The 24368-nt window shown below is 41.4% G+C and overlaps 1 protein-coding gene across 6 annotated transcripts in view; it reads left to right on the top strand.

Annotated features, from left to right (window-relative positions):
• Positions 1-24368, top strand: part of pard3aa (par-3 family cell polarity regulator alpha, a) — an 871753-nt gene that overhangs the window by 413824 nt on the left and 433561 nt on the right. For all 6 annotated transcript variants that reach the window (XM_072576113.1, XM_072576118.1, XM_072576117.1 and 3 more), the window contains exons 4-5: positions 7168-7343; positions 10241-10402. In XM_072576113.1, the coding sequence (XP_072432214.1) occupies positions 7168-7343; positions 10241-10402 (338 nt within the window). The remainder of the gene's footprint in view (positions 1-7167; positions 7344-10240; positions 10403-24368) is intronic.

Here is a 24368-nt window from a genome sequence, read left to right as displayed (position 1 = left end):
TAAGAGCAAATGGAATACTAAATTTTCAGGCCACATTATGTTTGTGATTGATTATCACAGGTATTTTAGTATTAAAAAATTTTTCAGAAGTTTCATCTTTCCAGGCTATATGTCAGGCTTATTGGTTTTAACTTATGCCAATCTGTGATGTTGAAACTATGCATCACTTGCCCTTAAGGTGCTGGATAACTGGTGATCAGCTGGTTCAGTCACTGTAGTCTGTGTTGGGTAGGTACACTCCCACTGCCTCATTGAGGAGGAGTGAGTATTTTGACAGTGACGGTGATATAGTTTCAAGAACTTGTCAGTCTTGTTGTTCACGTGCACTTGCTGAACCTGACCACCTTGGCCGAAGATATCACATGTTTGTGAAGTTCTGTTGAAGGAACTTTGATGAGTTCATGCAGTACAACTTGTAAATGTGACATGATCTGCCAGTGGTTAGAGAATGAATGCTTAAGTTGGTAGGTAAGGTGCTGATCAAATAGACTACTTTGCTGTGGAGACAGTTGAACTTTGAGTGTTGCTGGACATCTTCTCATTCAGGCAATGTACTGCTGACTTATGCCTGATAGATGATTGATGACTGTGGAGTCAGGAGATTGGTCACCCACTGTGCAATATCCATCTTTTGATGAAAATTACTTTTTTTTAATTCAGTTGTCAAATTCTGTGGTCTGCACAAGTTCTATGTCAGTTCTTGTCCCAATATTATTTAAGTAAAGTTGCCATAGTTCTAGCAGACTATAGGACTGCTGTCTCATTTGAGAGAGATGACAGGTGGTGGTTTAAGCAGAGGGTCACCAGGCTTAAGGCAAGGGGAGAGGGTGAAAAGGAGAATCCTTCAGAGTAACCTCAGCAGGTGCTACTCTGCATTGTAAACCACCATTCCAGCCACTGAGTGAACTCGAAAGCTAAAGTCTTCATTGTCCCAGAGAGCTTTAGGGCTGCTGTCTTTGAGAGAGATGAGTGGTGGTGGGTTTAACCAAAGGGTTGTCACACCTCAGGCAAGGGGTGATGTTGAGCAGACAGGACCTCAGCCAGTGTAGGAATCGAATCTATGTTGTCGGCATCACAGTGCATCATAAACCAGTCATCCACCCAAATGAGCTAACCGATCAAAAGCCCAATTGTCTTTATATGCCTGCTGTAACTTATCAGGACCTCAAGGATCTGGAAGGTGAAGGATTTGTTCATGCCCGTTGTGATTAATTTTGAAGGAAGGTAGTGTTACTTTCCTGTATTAAATATTATCATTACTTGAAACATATATCTCTATCATATTACTTTCAGGTTAATATACAAAGTCTGAATGTTGTCTTGGTCTTGTTACATGCAGGCATGGAATGTTATCTGTGGACAGTGGATGGGACCACACATTCTGCAGTCATCAGTTTCTGACCATAGTATGATAGGAGAGTCAGTAGTAAAACAAATAAAGATGGGTGAGTTTAGAACACTAACTGAGGGCTCCCTGCAGTGATGTCCTGCAACTGAAATGATTAGCCTCCAATAGTCAAACCATCTTCTTTGAGGCCAAGTCCATCTCCAACCATTTGAGGTTCCCACTCTTACCTCTGACAGTTCTTCCTGGATTCCTCAAAATCATACTTGATCCCTTGCTGCCTTCATGTCACTCTCTTGTCTCATCTCGAGAATTTTGCTCTTTTATCAGTGTTTGGACCAATTTTGTCATGAGGTGTCAAGTTGAACCCAAACTTAAAACAGCAGGCATGTAATAGGTGAAATATTTTCACTCAAAGGGTTTTGAATTTGCAGATATTCAATCATAAAATATAGATATTGAATACATTTGGAATACTAATGTGGCCAAGAATGGTGCAAAAAAGAGGAGCTGAGCTAGAAGATCAGCCATGATATTGTTAAAAGGCAGCAGAGACCTGAAAGACCAAGTTACCTAATCTTCCTCATTTTTTTCTTCTGTTCTTCTGAAGAGTAGGTGCCTAGTAATAGGACTGTCAAATGCACCATCCATCAATTATATTTGAGAATATAATTTTGATTGTGTTTGAATATAATTCAGTTGTGATTGGTCAGATTGGACTTGTGCCCTGCCCACCAAAAAACAAAACATCTGGGCAGTTTTTCACATTGTCAGGAAAGGTACCATTGTGGTATAGATGTACTAGAAAAGCTTGTCAAAAGGTGCATCCGGTCCTGGAGTCCAAGTCTTCACTTCAGCTCCATAGACTTTGCTCTATTCAATGTACTCAGCTGTTTCTTGATAGCAAGTGGAATGTATTGAATTGGCTGAAGAGTGGTTTCTGAGAGAGTGGGGACTTTAGGTGAAGGTCAAGATTATATCCATTATGGGAAAGTCCAAGGAGAGATGCAAGTGATTAGACTTTGTTTTTCAGTTTCTCCCTCCACCACTGTGTTCATTTATCTTGGGAATATCAAATTTGTGAGCAGACTTGCTGTCCAGAGTGGCAATGCTGTTTTTTGTTAGCGATTCAACCAGATCTATGTGAAAGCAGTGTGTTGTATTGTGAATGAGTTTGGGTGATGATGAATTTGATTGTAATTAGCTTGATGAATCAGTTAGCTAGTTTGATTGCATTAAATATACATTGCTGAGTAGATTTATCACTATAGCTAATAAGTGGAGTAGAATTGTTATTTTCTGAATTTGATGGTGGAGTCCTTCACTTGAATTGCCAGCGAAAATCACGAGTTTTAATTCAGCTGTTGTCTCTGTTGAGCTGTGAGCAGGGAGAGGGGGACAGTAAGCAACAAGTGCAACTTGGTTTTCAAACCTTTGTGTTTGCTGACTGCTTGGATGGGTTAAAGTAAGTGTGGATTACTTACAAATTCTATCCACCGACGTATTGCTTACCACATGAAATAAACTCAGTGAATTAATTGGAAAAATGATGCTGCTTTTGATGAGACACCACAACAGCTGATCCGGCACTGGAAACCTTCAGTCTTCTATTAGCCTGCATATTCGGCTGGTTCCTTTCTGTTTTCATTCCCATTAAAAGCTCAACCTTGGAGTTCAGTGTTGTTTGATATGCTTCAGAGCTGCATTTACAACTTCACAATGTTCTGACCATGCATTGAACCCAAAGGCTACTTAGCCTTTCTTACTGAATGTCACTTAAGTCGCTCACCTAATAAAAGCTTCACAAGATTGTTATGCTACTGTCAGAAGACAGTAATGATCACTTCAATGTGGCGCATGTTTGCAAATCCATCTCTGCCCACTCAAATCCCATCCCTGTTCTGTGAAAGACTTTTCAAATTGCCACTGGAGGCCTCTGAGTGTGCTTTAAAGTCTTCTGATCCATTTATTTCTTCCTTGATGTAAATGGGACATCGCGAAGTGCTGTGGAACAGTTAAATTGCCAGTGATGAGGCTGGTCACTCAAACACAAAACTTTCTCTCTGAGAGGTTCAACCCTATTCAAGATGCTGAAAATACTTAATCAGTTATCTAGTTGGGAAAGCCATGAGAAATTATGCACATGACTTGAGAGGTGAAACCTTCAATAGTCATTATTTTGCTGACAGAGTTTGTTCACTTCATGTAGTTCAAAAGATGTGCAAGTACTTTGTCACAAATACCAGCATACATCAGGGCAAACCATACAACCTCCATAAGTTTGACTTTCCACCTCTTCACTCTCTGCTTTCAAAATGCATGAGCTTAAGGGCATCATTTGATAAACATTCACAGTTAGGGGGCAAGGTGGCATCGTGGTGATGTCACTGGGAAAAATAATCCAGAGTCCCAGGCAAAAGCTTCGGTGACATGGGTTCGTATCCCATGAGACAGTGACCAAGTTGCCTGGGAAATGAGCACATGGTGAGCAAGAAATTCGTTCCAGGTTAAGTACTTTCCTGCATGTCTTTCTGCTTTCAACCCGTTTATTTTAAAATAAGCTTGGCTGGTGGGAGCATTTCTTCCAAGACAAAGATGATTGAAATTCTGTGTGCTGGACAAAAGATTTATAAAACCTTGATAACTGAAGTATTGACTATTATTGCACTAGATTTCTGGGATAACTAAGCTGAGAAGAGAGAGTTCTTGGATGCAAGACTATAAAGTTAAAGAATATTCGAACCAGGCGTATTCTGATCTGATGTGACTTTGCTTAATGACACCTGTATTGAGCAGGAAGTCTACAGCCATGGGTCAGTTGGAGGAGATTTGTCGGACAACATTGCTGAAATTAAGCAGAAAGCCCAAAATATAATCTTTGATACAGTCCCCAAACCAAGTGATTAATGTTTCAGTTTCTGATAAGTATTCTGATTTGAGTTTTATGTGGGTGTGAGTGTGTATAAGAAAACTTAACATGGGAAGTACAGTTTAGAATAAGTGACTGTTCTTTGTACTTTTACTATCACTATGCTATCTTTAAAGTTCTGCCATAATTATTGGCCTTCATGTTCTAGGTTTCTGTCTGCTAAAGTTCTTTTATTTTAAATAGTGAATCTCATAGCTTTATACTTTTCAGAAAAATACAATATTTTCACATTTCCAAAAAAAACAAAGGTTTTGGTTTGTACTGAGAATTTAACAGCCTGATGAAGTTTTCTGCTGCAGTAAGACTCTTCCAAATCTTTGCAAACTGTAGTGATATTGTATATGCTGCCTCTCTTGCTATTTGTAGTTAAAATGCTGATACAACAAAGTACCACGTGTGGTTATTGTTGATCAATTCTTTAAACTTTTCTTAGTAAAGGTCTTGGGAATTTACAATGCGTTCCTTGTGTCTTGATTCAAAATGATGTTTAAGCTTGGAGGATTTCATTGCTTCATGAGTCAAAGTTCTGTAATACAAACATCAATAAGAGTTGGGGTGTTCTCTATCATCCACTCAGAAAATTATCATTTTCAAGTTATCATTGTGACAGAATTGTCATTTTGTCGTTGAATCCGTGGGGGTTTTCTGGAAAACAACTAATCTCCTTTCCCCACTTTCACACCCTGAACTCTTAAATTTTACTTCTGTCAAGTGTCCATCCAAAGTCTTTTTGAGAACATTTAATTGGCTTGACTTCACCATCTTTTTATGTTATTCATATTCTTGGTTTGTTTTTTGTTTTATTTTGCAATAATTTGCCAACAGTCACTTCATTCTTATTCTTCAGTTGAAAAATAGACAAAGTTAAAAATCACACAACATCAGGTTCTAGCCCAAGAGGTTTATTTGGGACCACTAGCTTTTGGAATGCTGCTCCTTCATCAGCCGGTTGTGGAGAAGCTTATTCTCCCACAATCACATGATGAAGGAGCAGTGCTTCGAAATAAACCTCTTGACTATAACCTGGTGTTGTGTAATGTTTAACTTTGTACACCCCAGTCCAACGCTGGCATCTCCATGTCAAAAATAGACAAGTTGTTCACTTTAAATCCACCTGCTTCATTATATGCTGTGTTTTCCATGTTATTGACGTTAGAATCAATGTGTCATAGTTCTAGTTAACAAATCACTCATGCTCATTGTCAGTGCTGTTTTCTACTTTTTTTTTGCATTAAGCTATTAAAAGCCCTGGTGGATTAGTATTTCTGAGATACCAGATTCAAACCAATGTTTGATATTAACCCTTAGAATATTTTGAAAATTTTAAGAGTTACTTTCAAACCAGAGTATTTCAGAAATAGCTGTCAAGACTTTCAACTTGCACAAGAAATTCACAACTGTTGAAGCACAGTCAAGAACCAGAAACTAGCCTTGAAGTATTTAGTGCAGTCATCTGCAAGTGAGAGTGCTGGAAGGATGATGTCTGAACTCAGAACATTAAACCATGCAAGAGAGCCTCCAGACTCTGCACTGGTGTTTTCATGCACCCTGGTCAGATATAGTGTATACACTTGAGGAAGCTTTTTTTGTTAAATGCAATAAAATGGTGTACTTATTTAAAATAGTATTAATAAGTTACCAATAATTGCCAGTTGCTTGGGTATATACATTTAATTATAACCATCAATGCTGCAATAATCAAAGATAATTTATTTTTAACCTTTAACAGTTCATTTTTTTTTGTTCATTTTGTTTGGTTACCATAGCTACAATGTAAGTCCTGCTTATAAAACTGTATTGTTGGTCATGCTTAAAATGACTGATTGAGGAGATGCAGTGACGTTCTACGAACAGGTGGGGATCTGGGTTCTGGCCTGTTCTCTTGGATAGTCTCAGTTGTGCTATTGCACATCAGTGGATAGACCTTTATAGACCAGCGGATGAACCCTTTACAAACCAGGAGAGTCACTGGTCGAGATTGATGAAACTACTTGTGTTGACAAACATTCAAGAGAGCTGCCCTACTTGACCTTGAAATAGAAATTCTCAATAGAACCAGGGGACAGCCTGTGCTAAATGTAAAACCTTTTATTTTCCTATTTAACTTTCTCCCATCCCCTTTCTTAAAGGAGTTAATTTATGCTGGAGTGCGGATTGCCTTCCAGCGCCTTGCCCAAGTAATGAGCTGAGTCTGAGAATGTCAATACGTTAATCAACTGTGGGGAATAATCAAACCAATTATTCTCCCCACTCGATGTTCTTGTATATTTCTGGAAGAGTTTAGGGAATTAAGATTGAGAGCAGAAATCCTGAAGGAGTTTTATCTTTTTTAATTTAGTGATGCACAGGCGAATCTTAGTGCTACACTAACAGGTAATAGAGCAGGGATTTCAGACTGAAGTTGGGTCTCCCTATGGTCCAGCTGGATGGACCATCAAAAGATATTCGCAGGTTTATGTCTTCATTTTTGTTTCACAGTAATAGTCACAAACCCATATAAACAGACAATCCTGTTAAATGAGGACTGTTTTGTTGATGGATGTAAGGGGCCATTGTTTAGAGGGCTAACGCATGCTCTTTTCAAATTTATAAAGTCATTGTAAGATTACTAATGTGGTTGGTTTTAAAAAACACAGTTCTGCCTGTTTGGAAGGATCTTGGAATTAAGGATTTAGGTGAAAGAAAATGTCATTACATAGAAAGCATTAGCTCCCTCATTGTCAGAAATTGAGAACTAGAATTAATATATAGCCACTCATGTCGTCTTAGTGTGTTGAAAACACTTTTATAGCGAATGCTTTACTTAGGAGTTGCAATGACAGTTGTTTTCGTGTTGATTTACTATTGGTAATAGGTTATGATAATATTAAAACTACTTTTCCTTTCCCATCAGACATGCCACTTCATGTGAGACGGAGCAGTGATCCTGCACTGATTGGTCTTTTATCTTCTGTAACGGGACCTAACCATAACTCAGCAGAGCCATCACGCAAAAACCCGACCCGTTGGTCCACAACACCTGGCTTTCCAAAACCAAGCCAAACATCCAGTAGTCTTGACAGAAAAAAGGTGGGTTCACGGTTTTGTTGTTCACTCTGTATTTCCATTGTTGTTGCATATTGGGTCATCTTGAAGCACTTTACAGGCAATGGCATTTTTTTTAAGTGTAGTCAGTGTTGGAATTTCAATAAGGTGCAGCAAAAGAGACAACATTGTTTGATTTTCCTGGACATGCAATTTTCTGGTGAACTTTAACTAAGTGAATTTATAAGATAAATACACTGTAACTAGATTTTAAGTGAGCAAGAAGCTAGCGAAACCTATATCCTCAAAGGACAAGAGAATGAGAGTGTATAATTTGCATAACCACAGTGGTTGATTTGTACAACTGTGACAATATTACATTGCTTTAACAATGGGAATGTACTAAATTGCTGAGAAAAATGTTTTAGTAAAGTGATGCACATTGACCCTTTCATGATAAATTTGTTTGTTAAAATATCACTTCACTAATCCTATTTCAATATTAATAGCTGCCAATACAGACTCATCCTGCGCAATGTTTTTCCTTCACTTAGTGATTGCTACTTACAAATTCTGATGCTATAAATCTTACAGCCTTTGTGTCCTACATATTTTAGTTTTGTTTCCAATCCTTTGGCTGAGTCACATTTTATTACAGGATAAACTGCTGTAATGTCTACAATAGAGGCCTTTGGGGAAAATTCAATATGTAGCCTTGTTCGAACCACATTCTTCTGGAGCTACCAATCATTACCATGCCTTTAAATGTCTAAAGCTGTGCAGCAGTTAATTGGCTAGAAAATGTCAGAACTACTTTGAAATTTGATAAAGCAGCAATATAAGTGACTTGATCATTATCTCAGTGCTGTTAAAATGAAGACACTTATTGAAGATACTGAAATAGTTGAGATGATTGAGTGTAAACCGCATTACTTGTAATGGAAGTAGGTGTTGAATGGCTTTTATCTGCTTGTACAGCACAATCTGCATATTAGACATAGGAACATAAGAAATAGGAGCAGAAATCGGCCATTTGGTCTTCAAGCCTACTTTACCATTCAAAAACTTCATGGCTGATTTTCCTTTTCCGTGCTACCTTCAATTTATCCTGTAGAGTTGTTATTCAATTGCATTTGAAGAGTAGCCTTCGTCATTTCCTTTCTCTCATGACGATTCATAGAATTTTGGAAATTATATTTTTGAGAGGGGCTATTGAGCCCATCAAACCCATGAATCTGACAGTTTTGCAAATAAAAATGATCCAATTGCCCTTCGTCCCCACCTTATATAGCTGCTTTTCAAAAAAGAATGATATGTTGTGCCTCAGATCATGATTAAAAACATTTCATGTTTTCTTAATATGCTGCAGAAAAAATGGTTTTGGCAACTTTATCATACTTTAATAATTCTTATTCTATTCTAAATTCATTATTGATCCAGCACTCAAAGAAAAACATTCAGCCAACCTCTCAAACCTTCGATGATTTTGAAAACGCTATTAATCTTCCCTTAATGCTCTTTGTTTCTTCAAAAGAAAATTGAACGATGGAATAGTTTTGAAGCCCAACTTAGTTTGTTGCCAAAATCTGCTGAATTATCTACTTTTGCATCACTCCCAGGTCAGCAATATCCATTCTAATAATAGGTTTGACGTTCATAGCCCATTTGGTAGTTTGCCAGTATACACTAGCTGTATGAGTCGTCGGCACTCTTGCACTGTCCTGTTTACATAGACTGAAAATTGATTTTCTTAAATAATTGCCTGTGAAGCACTGTATATACAGATAAAATATACTTTCTAAACTGCCCCAAGCCAGCCCAAGGGATCAGATAATTGAATAAATTCATTTTTTTAATAGTGTAAAGATGGTAAAACTAGGTTTGACCTTTTTTGCATTTCATGTGTTTTGATCCCATTCACCTTGAAAGAAAATTCAGCAGGGAAATGTTATTTTGGTAAATTTGGTGATGGGGGAGATGACTGCCACCTTGACATCGTAACTCAAAGAGAGACTATGTTTATCAATTTGAAGCAATCATCAAGAAAGTAAACAAATCCGATGTATTGACAGCGGACTTCCATTTCATTTATCAGATTTTTGAGTTTAGCCTATCATAAACATCCAGAGTACATATAAAGCACCCTTCAATAGTGACATCTTTTAATATGAAGTTGCCTTTAACCTACTGTGCCAGTGTTAGCTCAGAAGATATGCTTCAGAGTTAGAATGTCTTGGGTTCACTTGTGTTTATAGTCTCAACAGATACTTCACTGAATTGCTAAGGGAATGCTGTTTGGTGCAAGTGCCACTTAACATAATGCCACTTCTCATTGTTACACTAGAACAGTCCATAAAGATAACTTAACATAAAAACCAAAGAACTGTGGGTGTTGGAATTCAGAAAGAGAAATTGCTGGGAAAAGTCAGGTTCTCAACAAGGGTCACTGGTCTCAAAATGTTAAATTTGCTTTCTGTCCACAACTGCTGCTAGACCACCTGAGTTTTCCCAGCAATTTCTGTTTCTGTTCAAAAAGGTACTTCCTGTTTTCTCCCAGCTGGCTTGTAGCAGTACCTTTGAGATCAGACCTTGGTTCTGGGAGATTTCCTTGGTGAGCTTTGGTGAAGTCTAAAGATCATCTGCAACTTTGGTTATCACCATGAACAGTTCAAACATTAACTTGGATGGGATAATGTTCACCACTTCAGCAAGAGCAAATGGAATTCTGTAAATTGTAACTGCTTTATGTAAACTTGCATACCACCAAGTTGTAAAGTCAGATACATTAATAATAAAAAGGTCAGCAAAGACAAAAGAATTTTATCCTGCATACAGATGATAGTGGTACTGATTGAACTTGATTTCAATTAAATGTCGAAGCTTAATGATTGCCTGCTGAAGATGAAATAATTCTCTGATCCTGTGTTTGCAAAATTGCACAGAAGGAAACAACTCCAAGGAATCCAGTGAATGGACAGGACAACTACAGGAGTTTACCGAGAGATGCTGGCCATTGGTCGAACCAGTTTCAGCGAGATAATGCCCGATCATCTTTAAGTGCCACTCATCCCATGGTGGACAAATGGCTGGAAAGGCAGGAACAGGTAATTTTAATGAAATTAGCTCCATAGAAATATCAGGCAACCTGGTGTGTTCATGAACTAAAAAGCAAACATCTGCAGGTACTGGAGATCTGAAACAAAGTAAAAAAGCCAAAAAGCTCAGCTTTGTCAGCATCGGTTAATGTGTCAGGTCCATTCATGTGTCGGTTGTCGATCCTTCCTCAGAATTTGCATGCTCATGTTAACCTTGGTGTAGATTCTGTCTTGATAGTTATGGTACATATCTTCTAATCTACCTATTCAGAGATGTTATTACACACATCTGGAACAAATAGGACTAGAATCCACCCCTCCTGGCTCAGAGCTAGGGACACTGCCACTATGTCGCAAAAACTCTTCTTATTCAGCTGTCTGTGTGAGAATTGCAGCATATGTGGCATTGATGGCAAAACTTTCCCCTATTCTGTAGTTAGTTATGGAATTTTTCTTCTGTGTTGTGCAAAAACTAAAGGTAACATGAATTGTTTTTTTAAAAATCCTTTTGTCAGCAACATCCTTCCATTATGTTGGCAGTATGAGGAAATGCCTGGTTTAAAATCTACTTGGTGTTTTTCAGCTTTCTACTTCATTCAAAAGCAAACTGTTCACTAATGTCATCCTGTCTAGAGTCCACTGCTAAAATAATTAAAATCACAGTTCCATTGTAAGTGAAGGAAATGGAATGTCTACGAAGTCCATGTGTAGTTTACAATGCTTTTTTGAGCAAGTGAGTTACATTTACTATTCTTACATGGTAACAACAAGACAGTTTCCAAAGCATTGTTGGTAAGATTTCTGTTCTGTTGAACTACAAAATCTGCACAATTTCATGACTTGCAAGAAGTGGCTGTTCCTGCACATAGTATTATGTGAAATAGAATTTAATGTGCAAATACAAGTGAAGTAAAACAAATTGAGTAACTTGGATCTGGTAAGTGTATCATGAAAAATAAAGAAGGAAGCTAATGAAATGCTGGCCTGTACATCGAGAAGACTGGAGACTGGATGCAGAGGTTATGCTGCAATTATACAAAATCCTGGCTAGGCCTCACTTGGAATATGGAGAGAGAATCTGGGCACCACGCCATAGGAAGGATGTATTAGCTTTGAAAGGAGTACAATATACATTTACAAGAATGATTACTTAACCCCTGATGTCCACGTATTAGGAGAAATTAAATAAATTATGCCTCTTATCTCTAGACTTTAGAAGGGCAAGGGATGATCTGATCAAAGTGTTTCAATAGAAGAAGACAGCATAGGTAAAGATAAGCTATCTCCTCTGGTTGGAGATTCTGGAACAAGGTGACATAGTCTGAACACTAGGGCTAGACCATTCAGGAGAGATGTTTGTAAGCACTTATATACACAAAGGGTGATAGATGCTTGGAATTCTCCTCCACAAATGACAGTGAATGTTGGATCAGTGTTCATTCTAAATCTGAGGTAGTTAAATTTTTGTTGAGCAAAAGTATGAAGGGATGTGCGTCAACAGCAGATGTATGGAGTTGGGCTACAGATCAGCTTTATCTCATTGAATGGTGGCGCAAGGCTGAATAGCCTACTCCTGTTCTTGTGCTTCTATGTAACATGGTGTCAGTGTCGATAAGGATTGTTACTAGATCACAGAGCGTGATGTGTTGGCATTTGACATTACAGATTGGATTGTCCTGCCAATACATGTATCAGGATATCTGATTCAACTAACTTGCAACATTGAGGCCTGGAGTTGCATCCTTCTACAGCCACAAAATAATCGTGGACACTTTTTGGGGCTTTAGGTTTTGTGTAAAGTTTACAGCTCATGATCAATCAGTGTTAATGAATCGTTAGGCTTCAGACATCGCTGGCCAAAATAAGCCAGTACAGAGTCATGACTATATTTAACAGGGCGCGCTGACCTACCCCTCAGCTCACCCTTTCTTCATAAGGTCTCCAAATCCTTGAGTCATCTTGACCGTTTGGTCCAGTAAGGATCCTAGATCTCCATCCTCATCGCTCCACCAAGGGAATCAATCTTTTGCTGTTTATCCATTGTACTGTTCTTGGGTTATAAGACCATAAGACCATAAGACATAGGAGTGGAAGTAAGGCCATTCGGCCCATCGAGTCCACTCCGCCATTCAATCATGGCTGATGCGCATTTCAGCTCCACTTGCCAGCGTTCTCCCCGTAGCCCTTAATTCCTCTAGACAACAAGAACCTATCAATCTCGGCCTTGAAGACATTTAGCGTCCCGGCTTCCACTGCACTCCGTGGCAATGAATTCCACAGGCCCACCACTCTCTGGCTGAAGAAATGTCTCCGCATTTCCGTTCTGAAATGACCCCCTCTAATTCTAAGGCTGTGTCCACGGGTCCTAGTCTCCTCGCCTAACAGAAACAATTTTCTAGCATCCACCTTTTCAAAGCCATGTATTATTTTGTACGTTTCTATTAGATCTCCCCTTAATCTTCTAAACTCCAACGAATACAATCCCAGTATCCTCAGCCGTTCCTCATATGCTAGACCTGTCATTCCAGGGATCATCCGTGTGAATCTCCGCTGGACACGTTCCAGTGCCAGTATGTCCTTCCTGAGGTGTGGGGACCAAAACTGGACACAGTACTCCAAATGGGGCCTAACCAGAGCTTTATAAAGTCTTAGTAGTACATCTCTGCTTTTATATTCCAACCCTCTTGAGATAAGAGACAACATTGCATTCGCTTTCTTAATCACAGACTCAACCTGCATGTTTACCTTTAGAGAATCCTCGACTAGCACTCCCAGATCCCTTTGTGCTTTGGCTTTATTAACTTGGTGACTGCCATCTCAGCCCTGTTCCAACTCACCAAGTGGCTGTCGTTCAGGCTCCACTGAAAAGTTGATTCCCACAATTCATTTCCATTCTCTCCCATCCATAAATATACCAATCTTCTCTTTATCTGTGCTCTATTACTGCTATTTCCAGATGTGCCTCCCACACACAACAATCCTTTATTTCACTCACTTGGAATCCCATTTCCCAACTTTCATCTTGCAGTTTTCCTTTCCCACTTAGCCTGCAAACTCCCTGATTACCCTCCCATGCCACTCATACAATTGCTCAAGGATATTCCTTCTGCACTATGAGTTTGCCATGTAATCCAAGATGGCGATATGATGGAGGTAAGGGACTGGAAAGCCATGATTTTCCTTCAGCTCCCAATATTATTTAAGAAAATGACCAAAACTGCTAACTACTGGATTTATTTTAGAACCTAATTACTATCGCAACTGTTAAGTTGATAGCTGTTTTATTATCGGACTAATTCTACTGTATAGTCCTATAGTCACATCATGCAGTAGATAGAGGGTAAAATTGTGCACATGATAGTACAATTATTTAGTTTGTGTATGCATGTAGTTTTTAATAGAGAATTCTGTTAAAAATAGATATAATTTGCAAAGCACATGACAGTGTGTGGCTTTGCCACATGCTGTTATGGGTTTTGTACCAAATAATGCTTGATTTTTACTGAAATAAGTTTTTGCAGCTGGTTTGCTTGAACTCATTGATAGACTGTTTGGAAAAAATGACTTATTTTACTTCCCACTGGAAATTTTTGAGAATCTGCGTGTGTTCCTCTGAGCTGAACTAGATATGTAAAGTTTAGCCAGCTATTGAGTAGTGATGTTTCCTCGCGAATGAGTGGCAGTTTGGTGTGGATCCAATACTTGTGATTTTAAATAATGCATGACAACTGCATACCTTCATGGTTTCAACGTCACTCAGTGTCAGTTAACTGCTCCATACAAATATTTTATTTGGAGATATAGAATTTTTCCACTTAGTGTTACCAACTGCCGCCTTGAAGCTGTATTAAGAGAAATAAGCAGTCTCTCGCCTCAAACAATCCTGTAGTTATGGACGAATGTGGCACTAATCTGCCTAGAATAGGATTCAAGGGTGCAGTTCATGTCACTATCAGTATGACACTGGTATTGTCAATAATCCTGGTCTCAACCCAAGAGGCTCAGATCAGCTTTATTGACAATACCAGTGTCATTTTAATAATGACATGAACTACACTTCTGAATTGTATTCCAGACAGCTGTGCCCTTATAATATCATTCTGGCTTTCTCTTTCTCTGTTGCTGTGAGGCATCGTATTGTTAGCAGGTAGGCCATTTCCTGTTACTACAGGTGCCCCTCTGGGTCTACTTTATTTCTTTTTTCTAACCAATCTGTTCAGGCATGATATTACATACCTCTGGGTCAGGTCAAACTTGAACCTGGTTCTCTTGGTCCAGAGATAGGGACATGACCACTGTTTCACAAGAGCCTCCTCTTGATCTGCTTTTTTTCCCTTTTCTTTTAATATCTGAAAGTGCTATCAAGCACAACTGAGCAACTTCCCCACCAACAAAATCCTTGTGACTTTTTTTTCCTGGTTTTTCCATGAAGTACTAACTACCACCAGTAATGACCTGTGTCGTCAATTCAGTATTTAGAAATGAATCTCGTTCTTGGCATTGCAAGCTATCAAAGGCAAAGGGTTGATCGGGAAAGCGGGCAGAGACTAAATCGAAATGGAGTTGCCGTGGGAGTGGGTCTGCTTTTTTGTAAAAAAACATATTTTTCTAATCCACCTGTTCAGCCACATTGGATGGAACCCAGGCTTCCCAGTCCAGGCATTGGGACATACCACTGCACACAAGAGAACTCCTTTAATTCAACACACCTCCAAGGCAGGTGGGACTCGCCTACATGTTTGTATATTTTGAATACAGATAGAGCTTCCCATATTTTAAGGATGAAGAAGCCCAGGTGCATGATAATGCACTCCAGAGGCTTCAGAAGACACAGGATACCTCTTTCATCTTGCTGTTCCTTTGCAGTCAAATCATTGGCTGTCTTTTATGAACTCAGACTGTAAACTCCAATACCAGAGTATTCTGATGCTCAGCAAGATTGTTACCAATCTTAGTCATGTACATTCAGACATTCCAAGCATTTTGGATTCTTCCTCTTCTACTGGAAGAAATTAAAGTAATTGCAATCACAACTTCAGTAATTCCAGTGAGTTTCATGCCTTACTTTTCTGTAGGGTTTCCCCTGTGACCCTTGTGTTATAATCCACATTATGACAACATATGGAGAGTTGCCTGTTCTGTGCAAAGCTCTTATTCCCTATCCCAGCCCCCACAGTGAATTTGAATAGTTTGACACCTGGAGAGAAAATTGCATGCATTGAATATTTGACAGAAGTGGGTCATGTCTTGCAAGGTCCACCTGTAAAAGTTATACGCGTGTTCTGATGGGATACTGGCTCCAGTCTTCCTTTCTGGCAACAATTCTAGCAATCCTTTTTTTTTAAAATAAGGACTGGATTGCAAGGGCTGCCACCACCACCACCACCCCATCCCTGTAACCCTGCACTAACCATGGCTAATTTACCTAGCCTGCACATCCCTGGACACCGTGGGCAATTTAGCATGGCAAGTCCACCTAACACATCTTTGGACTGTGGGAGGTAACTGGAGCACCCAATGGAAACCATGGCTGACACGAAGAGAATGTGCTAACTCCACACACATGGTCACCCGAGGGCAGAATTGAATCCGAGTCCCTGACACCGTGAGGCAGCAGTGCTAACAACTGAGCCACCGAGCTGCCCAGAGTATTGTTGAGCGTTAAGTTGTGTGCATGGAAGACCTTTATCTGTATTGTTTAATAGATATGAAATACATTAGTATGGTATCGTAATGTCTGACTTATCAGAGTTTGATCCCTGTGTATGTATGCCTTTATGAAATACGGATATTCCATTTGTGACCTATGATCCAACAGCTGCTTATTTGAGTCCCATAAAATTGTTTTTGTGGCCCACACAGAATGAGGCGATACTATGTTTTTCACAATTTGCAGTGTTCTCACACTGCGGTTTCCAATCACCCCCAACAAAAGAAATATATGAAAATTGTGCTTATTTAAGCCCCATTTGTGTCTGAATTTGAGGATTAAAGTGGCCATGTCATGTGTTTAAAGCTTATGCCTTTGTTTTGCATTTGCTGTTCAATTTCAGACTATGTCCTTAAATATGCCTGGAAGTCATTCATCATTTTCGAATGTGACCAGATTGTTCATGGAGTCAGACAGCGTAGAAAGAAGTGCTGTGACTGACCGTGTCTATGCCAACCAGCAAACACAAAACTAATTCCATATAGAGTCATAGAGAGGCACAGCATGGAAACAGACCCTTCGGTCCAACTTGTCCATGCTGACCAGATATCCCAACCCAATCTAATCCCACTTGCCAGCATCTGGCCTATATCCCTCCAAACCTTCCTATTCATATACCCATCCAGTTGTCTTTTCAATGTTGCAATTGGACTAGCCACCACCACTTCCTCTGACACCTCATTCCATACACGTGCCACCCTCTGCGTGAAAAGGTTGCGCCTTAGGTCTCTCTTATATCTTTCCCCTCTCACCCTAAACCTATGCCCTCTAGATCTGGACTCCCCCACCCCAGGGAAAATACTTTGTCTATTTATCCTACCCATGCCCCTCATGATTTTATAAACCTCTAGAAGGTCACCCCTCAGCCTCAGGAACTCCAGGGAAAACAGCCCTAGCCTAGTCAACCTCTCCCTTTAGCTCAGATCCTCCGACTCTGGCAACATCCTTATAAACTTTTTCTGAATCATTTCAAATTTCACAACATCTTTCTGATAGGAAGGAGACCAGAGTTGTCCACAATATTTCAACAGTGGTCTAACCAATGTCCTGTACTGCAGCAACATGACCTCCCAACTCCTGTACTCAATACTCTAACCAATAAAGGAAAGCATACCAAACGCCTTCTTCACTATCCTATCTACCTGCGACTCCACTTTCACGGAGCTATGAACCTGCCCTCCAAGGTCTCTTTTGTTCAGCAACACTCACTAGGACCTTACCATTAAGTGGATAAGTCCTGCTAAGATTTGCTTTCCCAAAATACAGTATCTCACATTTATCTGAATTAAACTCCAACTGCCACTGCTCAGCCCATTGGCCCATATAATGAAGATCCTGTTTGTAATATGAGGTAACCTTCTTTGTTGCCCACTACATTTCCAATTTTGGTGTCATCAGCAAACCTCCTAACTATACCTCTAATGCTCACATCCAAATCATTTACATAAATGATGAAAAATAGTGGACCCAGCACTGATCCTTATGGCACTCCACTGGTCAGAGGCCTCCAGTCTGAAAAACAGCCCTCCACCATCACCATCTGTCTTCTACCTTTTGAGCCAGTTACCTGCACATGGTCCATTGTTGGCATTTTAGGTGCTTGTCTGGATGCTTCTTAAATGTTGGGGGAGTAAATATCTTTACCATCCTGTCAGCCAGTGTGTTCCATATTTCTACCTCCCACTGGGTGAAACGTTTTTTCCTCAAATCACTTGGCAGCATCTGTGGAGAGAAATCAGAGTTAGCGTTTCAGCTCGAGTGACCCTTCAGAACACCGTGTCATAACAGCCTTCCACCGTATTTGTCGATTTTAAGATAGTCCGATAAGACTGCACTAGAGATGTTTATTTGTCGACACTTGTATTATGAATGCTATTATTCCCATCTAAGATCTGAGGTGCCAGGAAGTGGTGCCAGACAGACTTTGTTAAACATACCAGTCATTTGTAACTGGTTAAATTTGTTGACATAAGGGCCAGATTAATGATAAAAATAACAAAAATAATGGAAATAAAACCTCTTTTTAACATGACTCAAAGCCTTTATCAGACGAAAAACACACGTTTATATGAAACTTATTGCAATCTCAAAATTTCCAAAATGTGTAAGTGTGACACCGAAATGTGCCTATAAATCTGTTCATTAGACCTTGGTTTTCCAGCAGAGGGAGATCGCATTCAGATGAGACATCCATTTTACAGTTCTTTGTTTGCAGACTTTGTTTGCCGTTAAAATAATTGGGGAGGGTGCAAAATAGGAGTGTTCTTCCTTGAACACTCAAGAAAAATTGTTCTGAAGTGAAGATTTTCGTGAAGATAGCGTGTGTTAACTGTGGAGTGGTTGGTAGCAGACCCACCTGTGTGAAGCCCTACTCCAGGGCTCTCGTACAGATTTGATCCCCCCCCCCCCCCCCCGCAAGTATCCATACGTCCAGGCAAGAAGGTCAAGGTTCCTGTCCCACCTCAGTGTGTCAAAATATGTCCAGTCAGGTTGATTAACAAATCTTTCAAAAATATAGAATTGAAGAGACAGTTTGTGTGCTTATCAACCCTACTTTGCCAAATTTATGAAAGTTGGATATTTGGCATTTTGAGCAAGAGTGAGACAAATCTATGTTTGGTACTGACTTTATATTGATGGAACAAATTGCTTGGTCCTTTATTGGTATCTATTTTATTACCACCTCAGTATGTTGTAAATGCAACTATTTGTATGGACGTGCCTTTCATTATAATGCAGACTTAGTGCTTCAGAAGCACAGGACATTTACTGTATGTGAGACTTGTTTGTTCTCAGGATATAGCAAGGCTGCATTTATTACCCTGGAAAAGTGCAGCAGGTCACCTGCTGCGCTTTTCCAGCAACACATTTTCAGCTCTGATCTCCAGCATCTGCAGTCTTCACTTTCTCCTCTGCATTTATTGCCCTCTCTAGTTCAGCTATGAAGGGGAGCCCCCTCATGATTTTTTATGGTAGGTCTGAGACTTCAAGTTATTGACTGAGTGCTGATGAAGGATTCGTTGCCTGTATCTGTTAGTATAGTGTGAGACTTGAAAATGGTAATATACCCATGTTTTTGACCCCATAACGATCTCAATCTTGTGAAATGATATTCAGGTAAATGAGAAATTTTGCTTCACATTGTGACAATAAAATACATTGCAGTTTCTCACCTGAATGCAGCTTCTTGCAGCAGGATAGCAGAGGTGAAAGTCAGTGCTTGAGGAGTAGTATTATAATCCTGTGCATCTCCACAATGTGTTTATCCTTCAAGTCAGCACATATATTATGACATCCTCCTGATAGCTTTGTACATTACAACAGTGGCTACAAGTCTGAAAGTACTTGATTGGCTTTGAGACATTGGGAATTTCTTTAAGTTGGGCAAAGTGCAATATAACTGCTACCTCTTCACTCGATTCTCAGTTGGGGATATAATACGAAGAGGCCTGACAGCCATACTGATTCATAAATTTGACTGTCAATTCTTCAAACTCTAACCAGTTACAAATAACGAGCATGTTTCACACTTCCTTTCTGGCACTATCTACATGTGCACGTCATGTAAAAGATCAGCCACAAAATCATTCTTAGTGTATGCCCCCTCAAATTCTACTGATGATAAAATAAAGGGATATTAAATTGAATGGCAGGGTACCTGCCAGAAGGGTTCGTACCTGGATGGTACTGAACTTTCAACTTGCACTTGCAGCTTTCCAGGTGAGTGATGCATTTTCCAAAGCTCCTAAGGCTGTAGAAATTCCTGTGGCACAGTTTCCACAAAGTGAAAAACGAACTCAGCACATGGGAATCATCGAAATTCTAGGAGCAGGAAAAGGCCATTTGGCCCTTTGAACCTGCTGTGCCGTTCAATATGATTATGGCTGATCATCTGTCTCAATGCTCTGGTTCTGCTGGCGCCTTATTCTCTTTTATCCCTTTAACCCTAACAACTAGAACCAAATCTTTCTTGAAAATATTGAGCGTTTTGACCTCAACCACTTTGTGTGGCAGAGAATTCCACAGGCTCACCACACTCTGGGTGAAGAAATTCTCTCCTCGCCTGTCACACAGGATATTAGTGATCTTATACTGAATGAAGATAGTGTTTATGTTTGTTTAGTGGGCTGAAGTGGTCCTGTTGAATTATAGTCTCATTTAAGTGTTCAGTTGGACCTCTTACAAGTTTAAAATAAGAGCACCAATTAATTAGTCACTGTAAACCTATAATTGGCAGAAGTTGTGGAAGGAAGTTTACTATCTCCCATGGAAATCTATTTCAATTCAGTGACTATTATAGATGTTTAAACTGGGATGCTCTGAGGTGGAAATCCTGTTTTGATGGTTTTATTTTGCACTTCGACTGCACTTACGCTGATTATCCTGAGAGCTGATGAAACGTGCAGTGTTCACTCCAGTAAAGCAGTTCATTGGCATAATTTGATTTCTGCTCCCTGGGGAGCTGACCTGTATAACGTTATTGGTCTTGTTGTGCAGCTGAAGAATACTCAGAGTCTGCTGGTGTAAGGGAGGCATTTACTTTTTTTAACAGATAACTGTGGCTTTATTTTGCCACAAGGCTGCAAGAAAGAGCCAAAATCATTGCACCACTTCCTGTGATGATGTACACCGTCTTATTGAAATATCATCCAGACTGAACCTTCATACTTCACTGAATCTTCATTGAGTTTTTTGAAGAAGTAACAAAGAGGATTGATGAGGGCAAAGCAGTAGACGTAATCTAATGGACTTCAGTAAGGTGTTTAACAAGGTTCCCCTTGGGAGACTGGTTAGCAGGGTTAGGTCTCATTGAATACAGGGAGAATGAGCCATTTGGAGTCAGAACTGGCTCAAAGGTAGAAGACAGAGGGTAGTAGTAGAGGCTTGCTTTTCAGACTGGAGGCCTGTGACCAGTGGAGTGCCACAAGGATCGGTGCTGGGTCCACTACTTTTCGTCATTTATATAAATGATTTGGATGTGAGCATAAGAGGTATAGTTGCTAAGTTTGCAGACACCAAAATTGGAGGTGTAGTGGACAGCGAAGAAGGTTACCTCAGATGACAGTGGGATCTTGATCAGATGGGCCGATGGACTGAGCAGTGACAGATGGAGTTTAATTTAGATAAATGTGAGGTGCTGCATTTTAGAAAGGCAAATCAGTACAGGACTTCTACACTGAATGGTAAGGTCCTGGGAAATGTTGCTGAACAAAGAGACCTTGGAGTGCAGGTTCATAACTCCTTGAAAGTGGAGTCACAGGGTAGTGAAGAAGGCATTTGGTATGCTTTCCTTTATTGGTCAGAGTATTGAGTACAAGAATTGGGAGGTCATGTTGTTGCTATACAGGACATTGGTTAGGCCGCTGTTGGAATACTGTGCAATTCTGGTCTCCTTCCTATCAGAAGGATGTTGTGAAACTTGAAAGGGCTCAGAAAAGATTTACAAGGATGTTGCCAGGGCTGAAGGATTTGAGCTTTAGGGAGAGGCTGGACAGGCTGGGGCTGTTTTCCCTGGAGTGTCGGAGGCTGAGGGGTGACCCTATAGAGGTTTATAAAATCATGAGGGGCATGGATAGGATAAGTAGACAAAATCTTTTCCTGGGGTTGGCAAATCCAGAACTTGAGGGCATAGGTTAAGGGGTGAGAGGGGAAAGATATAAAAGAGACTGAAAGGGCAATGTTATCACGCAGAGGGTGGTGCATGTGTTGAATGGACTGCCAGAGGAAGTGGTGGAGTTAGGGTTAGATTGGGTTAGGATAAGCGGTTAAGTGGTAGGTTGGGTTAGGATATCTGGTCGGCATGGACGAGTTGGACTGAAGGTCTGTTTCTGTGCTGTACATCTCTGTCTCTATGACTACTTGTTCTATACTTTCAGTAGAAGTCGGATTCAACCCATACATTTTAATCTAAACTGTCCAACTAAGACGTGGGAAAAGTAATTAGGAACTGTTCAGGATATTCACAGTTCTGCCCTCTTATTTGAGTGGACTTTGGCCAAGCTTACAAATAATTTTGTCACCTATATTCCAGCCATGACACAGTGACAACTGATTTACTTTCTGTCCTTCAGAGAATGAGGCAAATTAAATACAGTCAACTATGAATGATATCAATGGCTGTGAAACACGATATCTTAATATCAAACAAATGCTTGCTCAAAGCATGGTGTTGACATAGTTTGACAGAGGCAGATGCATTGATTCAGGCACACAACAGAGTACCCACAATCAGTTATGGTCTGAGCTGACCTCAGCAATGTGAAAAATCTCACAACACCAGGTTATGGTCCGACTGGTTTAAATGAAGATGTTAGCTTTTGAAGCGCTGCTCCCTTGTCAGGTGTTCATGAGTAGGAAGACCTTAGGCACAGGATGTATAAGGAAAAGATCAAAGGGTCATACAACTCATGCAAATGATTTGAATACACATAAGATGACTCTTAAATCTTTCATCAGTCAGAATGAAGGTGCAGATTTTGGTTGATTAATATGCAAATCCCAGAATTTCTTTCAAGTCACTGCCCTGAGACAATTTAAGGTGTTAAGGTGACACCTTCAATCAGATAATTTATTTTAGGCGTGAGGTCTTGTTTGGAGTCTGTCTGTTATTTCTAAAGTAGGAGTTTATGAAATATCACATTGACTGTCTACAATCGTGTGCTATTTGAACAAAATAGAATGCATCTGCAAACATAAATTTTTGCGCGCGTGCGCTCACGCACGCACATATAAATCTGCAAAGGCACATTTACCACATGCACATACACACACGCTCTCTCTCACACACGCTCTCACTCTCACGCACTCACACACGCATATATAAATCTGCAAAGGCACATTTACCACATGCACATACACACACGCTCTCTCTCACACACGCTCTCACTCTCACGCACTCACACACGCATATATAAATCTGCAAAGGCACATTTACCACATGCACATACACACACGCTCTCTCTCACACACGCTCTCACTCTCACGCACTCACACACGCATATATAAATCTGCAAAGGCACATTTACCACATGCACATACACACACGCTCTCTCTCACACACGCTCTCACTCTCACGCACTCACACACGCATATATAAATCTGCAAAGGCAAATTTACCACACACCCGCTCTCTCTCACACACGCAGTCTCACGCGCACCCACTCTCTCACGCGCATGCTCTCTGTCACACACGCTGTCTCACGCGCACCCGCGCTCTCACGCGCACGCTCTCTGTCACACCCACTCTCTCACACCCGCGCTCTCTCTCACACCCGCTCTCTCACGCACACACTCTCTCTCTCGCGCCCGTGCTCTCTCTCGCGCCCGTGCTCTCTCTCGCGCCCGTGCTCTCTCTCGCGCCCGTGCTCTCTCTCGCGCCCGTGCTCTCTCTCGCGCCCGTGCTCTCTCTCGCGCCCGTGCTCTCTCTCGCGCCCGTGCTCTCTCTCGCGCCCGCGCTCTCTCTCACGCCCGCGCTCGCTCATGCCCGCGCTCTCTCTCTCACCCGCTCTCTCACACCCGCTCTCTCACACCCGCTCTCTCTCTCACGCCCGCGCGCTCACGCCGGCGCACTCTCGTGCCGGCGCGCTCTCGTGCCGGCGCGCTCTCGTGCCGGCGCGCTCTCGTGCCGGCGCGCTCTCGCGCCTGCTCTCTCTCGCGCCAGCGCTCTCTCACCCGCTCTCTCTCGCGCCCGCGATCTCTCACCCGCTCTCTCTCGCGCCCGCTCTCTCTCGCGCCCGCTCTCTCTCGCGCCCGCTCTCTCTCGCGCCCGCTCTCTCTCGCGCCCGCTCTCTCACACTCGCTCTCTCTCACACCCGCTCTCTCACGCACCTGCTCGCGCTCTCACACCCCGCTCTCTCACACACACACTCTCTCTCTCGCGCCCGCTCTCTCTCTCGCGCCCGCTCTCTCTCTCGCGCCCGCTCTCTCTCTCGCGCCCGCTCTCTCTCTCGCGCCCGCTCTCTCTCGCGCACCGCTCTCTCTCTCGCGCCCGCTCTCTCTCTCGCGCCCGCTCTCTCTCGCGCCCGCTCTCTCTCGCGCCCGCTCTCTCTCGCGCCCGCTCTCTCTCGCGCCCGCTCTCTCTCGCGCCCGCTCTCTCTCGCGCCCGCTCTCTCTCGCGCCCGCACTCTCTCTCGCCCCCGCTCTCTCTCGCCCCCGCTCTCTCTCTCGCGCCCGCTCTCTCTCTCTCCCTCTCTCTCTCTCTCTCTCTCTCTCTCTCTCGCGCCCACTCTCGCTCTCTCTCTCTCTCGCGCTCGCTCTCACGCCCGC

Source organism: Chiloscyllium punctatum, chromosome 8 (assembly GCF_047496795.1).
Source record: "Chiloscyllium punctatum isolate Juve2018m chromosome 8, sChiPun1.3, whole genome shotgun sequence".
NCBI lineage: Eukaryota > Metazoa > Chordata > Chondrichthyes > Orectolobiformes > Hemiscylliidae > Chiloscyllium > Chiloscyllium punctatum.
Note: the sequence above shows the minus strand (reverse complement) of the source record. Positions and strands in the feature narration are given on the sequence as shown.